This window comes from Labeo rohita, chromosome 12 (genome assembly GCF_022985175.1).
Source record: "Labeo rohita strain BAU-BD-2019 chromosome 12, IGBB_LRoh.1.0, whole genome shotgun sequence".
NCBI lineage: Eukaryota > Metazoa > Chordata > Actinopteri > Cypriniformes > Cyprinidae > Labeo > Labeo rohita.
In genome coordinates this window covers 29,690,171-29,700,006 of record NC_066880.1, presented here as the reverse complement: position 1 = coordinate 29,700,006, position 9,836 = coordinate 29,690,171, and the positions used below count along the sequence as shown (strand labels likewise).

The 9,836-nt window shown below is 35.8% G+C and overlaps 1 protein-coding gene across 2 annotated transcripts in view; it reads right to left on the bottom strand.

Moving 5' to 3' along the window:
- Window positions 1-495: 495 nt before the first annotated feature.
- The window catches only part of LOC127173962 (zinc transporter ZIP11), a 165,867-nt gene continuing 156,526 nt past the window's right edge, over window positions 496-9,836 (bottom strand). For both annotated transcript variants that reach the window (XM_051124094.1, XM_051124095.1), the window contains exons 8-10: window positions 3,564-3,662; window positions 1,675-1,833; window positions 496-1,594 (exon numbers count right to left, since the gene is read on the bottom strand). In XM_051124094.1, coding sequence (XP_050980051.1) covers window positions 1,516-1,594; window positions 1,675-1,833; window positions 3,564-3,662 — 337 coding nt within the window. In that variant the 3' untranslated portion in view covers window positions 496-1,515. The remainder of the gene's footprint in view (window positions 1,595-1,674; window positions 1,834-3,563; window positions 3,663-9,836) is intronic.

The following is a 9,836-nucleotide window of genomic DNA, read 5'->3' as shown; positions in this document are numbered from 1 at the left end:
ATTTATTAATATAAATTTTGATTTGACTTTTTTTTATCATCTTTTTTTTTTTTTTTTTTTTTTTTTTTTGGTATTTGTCAGTGTATTACAAAGGTACAAAACAGATTTTACTACTTTAGTAGGTTGGTATTTTAACGTTATTACATTTAATTAAATATACTACTGTAAATTTAAGTTCACCTAAATTTAAAACCTAAAATGCTGGTAACTCTAGTTTTTTTACTGTAAAGTTTTGGCAACCGCAAGCTGCCTTTTTTCCACTTTTTTTTGTTTGTTTTTTTACAGTGCAGATATTTTTCATGATATTTAAGAGTTACTACAAGACACTAAATACAGCTATTACTCTTCATTTTTTGCTTGCAGCTTTTTATGAAAGCTGACATGATGTAAGTCCATATATTGACAGGACTAATACCTACTTTAAATCTTAGTAGATTAACTGGCACAATAGATGAAAACTGCTCTTACAGTAACAATCCATGCAGTTAGAACAACAGCAGTTAGAAAATCAGTTTATTACTTATTTCTCCTTATTTATGCAAATGAAATTAAAAAGTTCAACGTCTTTCACACACAGTGCAGAACAAATGAACACAAACAGGTTGTACAGTGTAGTCATTTTACATCATTTACATGTGAATTTTCACCTTACATTTGACCTTACTATTCATAGTCTTGTTGCATAAAATCTGTAATCATCAGCAATTCAAAAGAAAAAAAACATTGTCCGTAAAAAGACAACTTCATTTCATAACCTGAAAGTGAACAGCTGACTGGAAAGACTAGCTCAAAAACAGCTGATTTATTTAGTCACCATTGCTTTTCATTCAAATGAGCGCACAACAATATTGAGAACATGTGGTCTTTAAATTAATGATGGAAAACACTCACCAACACACAAACACACACTCACCTAAACAATCCCTTAAGTCACGCATTCAAGTTTGAATAATTTTTCAAGTATTTTAAAATCAATCTTTCCACCCTGTCTAAATAAACTTGGTCCGTGAGTCAATCATAAAACTTTCCACCACTGAATAAAAAATAAAAAAGGTAAATGCGAGTTTTTATCTCTCAATTCGGACTTTTGTCTTGCAATTCGGACTTCATTTCACAAAATTATGAAATAAAAACTCACAACTGCAAGTTATAAAGTCCAATAATGAGGACAATTGCTACTATATTTCTCAGAATTATGAGTTAATATCTCAGAATTTAATGTTTTCCACACAATTGCGAGTTTATATCTTACAGTTCTGACTTTATTTCTCAGAATTTTGAGTTTACATCAAACATTTCTTAGAAAAAAGTCAGAATTGTGATATAAACTATTTTTTATTCAGTGGCAGAAACGGGATTCCAAATAAAATAACAAAAAAAAAAAAAAATCACATAAAATACATTAAGTAGAAAAATATTCCATTGATTAATAAACATATACACCGAGAAAAAGGCTGCTTTGGTCACTTTTTTTCAGTGCAGTCAGCTGAGATTCGATTCGTCCAATGAAACGGCTCAGCCGAGCCCCACATCCAGTGACATCATCACGACGAAGCCCAGAATGGACGTCCATGAGGCCAGTTTCCCGTTCCCGCTGTAAAGAAACACACACATTGAGTGTCGTACGGAACATCTGCGGTGTTTCCAGCGAACGCTTTCTCCGCTGCTGCTCACCTGACTTGTGCTTCAGGAATGATGTCGTCGACCACCACATACACCATGGCTCCTGCGGCGAAGGCCAGGGCGTACGGTAGCAACGGCTCCGCCAGCACCACGGCAACCGCCCCTAGCAACCCCGCCAGAGGCTCCACCATCCCGCTCAGCTGCCCGTACCTGTGAGGCAGAGACACACGCATTAAACACTATTACAGATCACTGCAGCGCTCTGGGCTGTTCAATTAACATATTTTAGAATTTTCTCAGAAATCAATCAGAACTTATTTGGAATAAAGTAAGACAAACAGACCACGATGAATGTTTGTGACTGTGGCATTGGTCCAAACCCTAGAGAGCTGCCAACATACAAGCAGCTTCCTTCTAAAACAGCATCCTAACTAGTCGCTGACCAATATATTGCTGAAATAATTCTGATATATTGGCCAAAATTTGGCTCTTTCTTTATTTATTCATTTACAGCTTGGCTGAGTATCATAAACAGGACTTAAGCAGTAATTCTTTGTTTGTTTCTTTCTAGGTTTTTCTGTTTGGCAATAAGTTTTGGAAACAGGACGTAAACAGTAAGTATTTATTTATTTGTTTGTTTGTTTCGCTGTTTGACTAATAATTGTCAGAGGTAGGAATTAAACAGTAATTTTTTATTTATTTCTTTATTTATTCATTAAATGTTTCTGTTTGGCCAAAAAGTGTTGAAAGCAGTACTTAAACAGTTCTGAATAGTTATTTTATTTTATTTTATTTACTTTTGAATTTTTTACTTTTGAATTTGAATTGAATTGAATTGAATTGAACTGAATTTAATTTAATTTAATTTAAAAAAATGTTTGGCTGATAAATGTCAGAAATGGGACTTAAACATAAATGTTATTTATTTATTCATTTATTTACCTGTTTGGCCAATAAATGTCAGAAGCAGGATGTAAACAGTACTATTCATTCATTCATTCATTTATTCATTCATTCATTCACTTTTTTATTTATAAAAAAACCCATTTATTTTATTTTATTTTATTTTATTTTATTTTATTTTATTTTAGTATTTTATATTATTTTATTTTTAGCCCATAAGAAATGGGACTTAAATAATATTTTTATTTTTTTTACTTGCTCATATTTACTTAAGTTTTACTGTTTGGCCAATACATGTCTGAAGCGGGACTTAAACAGTGATATTTATTTATTTATTTATTTTTACTTATTTATTTTAATTATTTTTTTCTGTTTTGCTAATAAGTTTTCGAAGCAGGACTTGAAACAGTAATTTTTATTTATTTATTTATTTATTTGCTATTTTTTTTTTTTCTGTTTGGTCAATAAGTGTCTGAAGTGGGACTTAAGCATTCATTATTTATTTATTTATAGTTTGTTTTTTTTTTGTTGGAAAGTGTTGAAAGCGGGACTTATTAGAAATTACTAGCAAATGCTATAATAATTTAAAATATTTTTGCCATTTAACAAATATGCATTTATATAATTTGAGTCTCTCAATATCTAATATCTTAAAATAGTTAAATAATTGAATTCCAGCACCAAAACTAACAAACAAACAAACAAACAAACAAACAAAATTCATATCCGTTAACCACTAATCCTAACTGAAACGTCATAGGTGACTGATTTAAAAAGGTTTACAAAGGTACATTTTACACCAAATAAGGATTTTTACCAAATAGATTAGACTCCAAAACATAGCTCATTTAATAGAATAGACTGTGCCTTATTTTTTTATTAAACAGACTGTAAAACTGCCTATTTATATTAGTAACTTACCATTAATGAAAAGATGAATTTTACTGAGTTTGGCACCATGCACTGGGATCACCGAATCTGCAAACGTTTGCAGCTCACTAGGTGTTGGATGTGAATGTGTATCTGTCTGGACTCACCAAAAGGATCGCCATGTGGACACCCCAGAACCCCGCAATGGGAGACTCACGGCAAGGCCTTCTGGAAAGTTCTGAATGCCAATGCCTATAGCCAGATTTCTGAAAGAAACAGACATAATCAGTAAATCAGTTTCCCAACGACGAGCACACGCAGATCGCTTCTGACACTCTGTAAGTTTTCAACTCTCTTAACTTCACACATTATCTCAGCGAGAGATTTAACAGCGCCGGCCGTGCCAGGCTCGAACAAATGACTGCTGACTAAAGCTCTCCGTCTGAATCAGACGAAGGCTTTCTGAAGTGCCACATATGGGTGTGTCGTACCGCAAGACCACGAGAAAAACGGGTTACGGATGGGGCACGAACTACATCTGGAATCGCACTGTTGTGTTTGGATAATCCTGCATGAGAGTTTCTCGGACAAGCCAAGACGGTGACTATAAAGCGGCTCGCGAGCTTGTCGACTGGGATTTGCTCGACGAGAGCGTAAGAACAACACTCGATTATGGAGGATGATTTAGATTTGTGGGAAGCGCTGGGAGCGGGTTTGTCTCCCGAGGCGGTCTGAGGGTGGTCCCCACCGCACGACCGATAAGCAGCTCTATTCGTTTGGCCTACACTTCTCCGCATCGTAATGCGAGCGGCCTCTAGAAGTTCCCGGAACCTCCCGGAGCCTGCGCTCACAAAGCAAGAAAAGCTGCTCTGTTTGGGGAAGAGTGTTTTGACTCCCCCTCTTCACCACCCCCAACACTCTTTCACTGCCTTCTTCAATCTCTCCTGCTGTACGATGTGTGCTGGCATGCGCTCAAGGTACTGCCCCCAGAGAAGTCAGATTAATGACAGCTAGTCACGGAAAGGCTTACAGCACCCGTCTAATGTTGGAGAGTTTGAGGGAGAAGGAACGCACGCGAAAGACTCTTGCAAACTCTTTCTTCCATGCAACTTTTTTTTTTTTGCATCATGCAAAAAATTAATGCACATGAATGAGGACTAGGACTGTCAAGCTCCAAAATGACAAACAAACACCATTAAACTGTTATTAAAGTGATGCAAATGCTCTTCTTTCATGTCTTCTGAAGAAATACTGTCATTTTTAGACTGTTCCTTTAACAGTTTCATGGCAATAAGAAACAGTTTTGTGTTTTGGTGAATTTGTGTCTAATTTGCATGACTTTGTATGATCTCATTCGCACAACTTGAAGAATATTCTGGCTATTCTTTGAAACATAATGCATGTGAACAACTAGGACTAGAACTGTCAAGATCCAAAAATGGCAAAAGAGCAGCATTAAACTATTATTAAAGTGATCCAAATGGCTTTTCTTCCAAGTCTTCTGAAGCAATACTGTCATTTTTGGACAGTTCCTTTAACACAATTTCATGGCAACTGAATCAAACTCTCTCAAACTCTTGCACAAAATCAAAGTAATGCAACAAAAATTAATATACATGAATGAGGACTAGGACTGTCAAGCTCCAAAATGACAAACAAACACCATTAAACTTATTAAAGTGACGCAAATGGCTCCTCTTTCAAGTCTTCTGATGCAGTACTGCCATTTTTGAACTATTCCTTTAACACCATTTCATGACAATAAGTAACAGTTTTTGATTAATTGGTGTCTAATTTGCATGACTTTGTATTATTTCATTCGTACAACTTGAAGAATATTCTGGCCATTCTTTTAAACATAATGCATGTGAACTAGGACTAGGACTGTCTAGCTCCAACATGACAAAAAAGCACCATTAAAATATTATTAAAATGTTCATGGCAACTGAATCAAACTCTCTCAAACTCTTGCATGCAACACAAAATCAAAGTAATGCAAGAAAAATTAATGCACATAAATGAAGACTAGGACCGTCAAGCTCCAAAATGTCAAACAAACACCATTAAACTATTAATAAAGTGGTCCAAATGGCTTTTCTTCCAAGTCTTCTGAAGCAATACTGTTCATTTTGTCAGTTTGTAACTTTTATGTTATGGTGAATTGGTGGTTAAGTTGAATGAATTCATTCAAACTTGTTCATGCAATGCATGTAAAAGAGGACTAGGACTGTTAAGCTCCAAAATGACAAAAAAATCCCATCTAAAATATGACTAAAGTGATCCAAATGACTCTTCTTCCAAGTCTTCTGAAGCAACTCTGTAAACAAAATCATGGCAATTCGTAACCACTTCCTTTTTGGCATTTGGCATTTGGTGGCTAATTCAGTTTTAATTCTCATTGCAATTTGTAACTACTCCATATTTTGCTGAATTGGTGGATTGATTTTTTTTTTTTTTCCCCTACAACTAGAAGAACACTCTGGTCGCTTTTTTTAATATAATGCATGTGAATGAGGGCTCGGACTGTTAAACTTCTTATTAAAGCGGGCAAAACTGTACATATTTGTCTGTTCCTTCAACACAGATCATAACTATTTCCTTTTTGGCAAATTGGTGGCTAATTAGTTTTAATTCGTACAATCAAATACGTTTTGCACGCCTTGAAGAACATTTTAGTGATTCATTTTTTCAACTTAATGCATGTGAATGAGGACTAGGACTGTCAAGCCCCAAAATGACAAAAAAGCACCATTAAAATAATGAAGCTGTCCAAATGGGTCTTCTTCTAAGTTTTCCGAAGCAATACTTTAAATTTTTTGGACCGTTCCTTCAACACAATCATGGCAGTTTATAACTATTTGGTTACTAACTGGTGACTAATTTGTATGACCTTGTATGTCTTGAAGATCATTCTGGCTGTCCTTTTTAATGCGATGCACATGAATAGGAGTGTCAAGCTTCAAAAGAACAAAAAAGCACCATTAAAATATTTGTAAAGTGATTCAAATGGTTCTTCTTCCAAGTCTTCTAAAGCAATACTGTAAATATTTGTCTGTTTATTCAGTGCATTCTCATGCAATTCATAACTATTTTCCTTTCTGGCAAATTAGTGGCTAATGTGTGTGAATTTGTCACAAAGAATGTTCTGGGTGTTCTTTTGAACATAATGCATGCGAACGAGGACTAAATCTATTTTACTGGTGGCTAATTTGTTAGAATTCATACAGTCTCATTTGTAGGCTTTTGTACATCTTGAAGAACATTCTAGCCATTCTTTGTAATGCAATGCATGTGAACAAGGACTACGCCTGTTAAGCTCCAAAATGACAAAAAAGCACCATTAAAATATTGAAGTTGTCCAAATGGGTCTTCTTCTAATTTTTCTGAAGCAATACTTTAAATTTTGGACTGTTCCTTCAACACAACTGTGGCAACTTGTAACTATTTGGTTACTAATTTGTGACTAATTTGTATGAATTTGTACATCTTAAAGATCATTCTGGCCGTCCTTTCAATGCAATGCACATGAATGAGGACTAGGACTGTCAAGCTCCAAAATGACAAAAAGCACCAATAAAAAAAGTGATTGAAAAGTGATTCAAATGGTTCTTCCAAGTCTTCAGAGGCAACACTGTAAATATTTGTCTGTTCATTCAATGCGTTCTGATTCAGTTTTTAACTATTTTCCTTTAGCAAACTGGTATTAAAGTTGTCCAAACGGCTCGTCATCCAAGTCTTCTCAAGCAATACATCAATTTTCATCTGCTCCTTCAAAACATTCTAATGGCAATTAGATTTTAGCATATTGGCGGCTAATTTGTATGAATTTGTACGCCTTGAAGAACATTCTGGCTGTTCTACTCAACATAATGCATGTGAATGAGGAATAAAACTTCCAAGCTCCAAAATGCTAAAAGAGCAACACTAAACCATTATTAAAATGGTCTGTTTCTCCTACGCAATCTCTTGGCATTTTGGCAAATTTATGTATTTGTACAATCTCATTAACTGATTTTTGTACAATCTGCTTATGCCCTAATGGCAGTTATGTTTAGGGGTAGATGTTCATGCTTCACTGAATTCATACGAAAGGGCCACCTTGTAAAATCTCTTTGTTCTTGTGTGATCCAGTTGAAGCTATCACATTGCTTCAGAAGACTTGAGATGTGTCTACGATCATTTTATGGTGCTTTTACCTCCTGCTTGTTATAGTATGGAAATGAGCAATGAGTACATAACTCAAAACTGATCCTTTTGTGCTGCACAGAAGAAAGTCAATTTGAAACGGCATGAAGATGAGCACAAAATCCTGTAATCCATGTGTACCAATATTCAGAATTACAGGATCAAAAAGTCCTAATTCATACAATGATTTGCATTCGCTTTTACGCATTTGGCATACACTTTTATCCAAAGTGACTCCTATTGCATTCAAGGTACTGTATATTAATGCATTTCCTAAGAACCAAACCCACAACCTTAGTGTTGCTAACAAAATGCAACATTAAACAACCCCAGCCAATCAGCACACAAAAATGTGGAGGGAGATTTTGAGCCAATGAGATTTCATGGTGGGTAGAGTTATAACATGCAAGGCAGCAGACATTAATGTAGTTTTTATTAATCGTCACTTTAATGCATTGTGTTTGGTTAGGTGTAACTAATTTCCAAGTTTAGTGCAAAAACAAGGTAAAAAGTGCACTCAAGTCTTGATGAAATGGAAGCAGCAGCAGATGAAAGCCATTATAGGGGAAAAATGTAGGGTGGGGATCGGTTGTTGATTGGATGGAGGCGGAAAGGGGGCGGGGTTTGAGCAGAGAAATGATTGGAGCTGTCCTGCATATGTCATCAGAAAGAAGATGCACTTTTTAAGGTAGCACTATATAGCACTGGTCTTTTAAAACATTAAATAAATGTATTTTTGCATATAAATGTATTTTTGTTTTTTGTTTTTAAACGCAAATATTCAAAGACTTTAGGCCTTACAATCAAGCGTGTGAAAGTTTTGATTGGCAGTGTAGAAAATATAAGGCTTTGATGAAACATTTTAGGGTTAATTTTTAATAGCTGCATGAATGACTCATTCACAATAAGATCTATGAGATGCATTTAGAAAACATCTTAAGTGATTTTCCATTTGCGAGGGGAAGAGAAATGAAGAACGGACGAGAGGACAGGAGAAACTGTGGTGCGGCATAATGAAAGACTGAAGAGAAAAGCGAGGGGAGTTTCTGCAGAAGGGTGAAGCGAACTCGCTCACCCAACTGAAGAGTCCACGGACTAATGTTCACACAGTGTGGAAACAACAGCCCTTCTCACCATTTCAGAAACATGTTTTCCCATCCCCAGGAATTCTTCTCTGGCATATTTCACTCCTCTGAGGCAGGTCTATTTCTGTGTGCGAAGAGAGTCTATTCACCCACCTCTGAGGACAGGCTTCAGTAACCGCAGGCTCTCAGCAGTAAAATAGGGTGGGGATCTCAAAACGCACAATGCCATTCCAACACGCTCAGTATACGAGCTTAAAAGCGAAGTGAAACGAAGCAGGGATGTGGGTTTGTGATACAGTGTGAGCCCGGGCTGACGTCTGTATTAAAACAAACAAGAAAAAAAGCATAAAGGGAAACATTCCAGCGTTATTGCAAAAGCATGAAGAAGCCTCCATTGAGAGGGGAAGACAGTGGCTCCAGTGTCTGACCACAGAGCTCCTCTCTGGGCACAAAGGGCCTTTGGTGCCCCCCCTCCATCCATGGGGGTCTGCCCTGAATGGGCATCTGTGTGTTGGGAAGAGCATGGGGATCTGGACGAAATGAGGGAAAATCCCCAAAACCATCTGCACCAATCGCTACGGCTTTCCAGCGACCTTTGACCTGCGTACCCAGCGGAACCCGCCGCTTTTCACTCACAACTGTGGGAAAATATACCTAAAAACAGACTCGCGCATTACTACAGCCTCTGTTTCCCCACAACCGATCAGCCCATGAGGTCAATTACATACAGTCCTATGTAAAAGAATTCATATTCTCTTTCATAAAAGGTTATGCTAAATAAACGTAGTATTAAAAAAAAAAATAAACGTTACTCATTACAGATAATTACCAGATAAACAGAAGAAATTTCAGTCAAAATGGCCTTTAAATAAATAAATAAACATTTATAGGAAAAAAAAAAAAAACGTATTGAAATGTAAAAATTCAACATTCAAGAATTTAAGTAAAATTTAACAAAACATTAAACAGTAGCATTGATCACTGTGATATCATTTACAGATAAACAGAGGAAATTTCAGTCAAAATGGCCTTTAAATAAATAAATATTTACAGAAAAATACTTATTGTAGTGTAAAGAATTAAATATTCAAGAATTTAAGTAAAATTTTACAAAAGATTAAAAAGCAGAACTGATCAGTGTGAGATAATTTCTGTATAAACGGAGGAAAT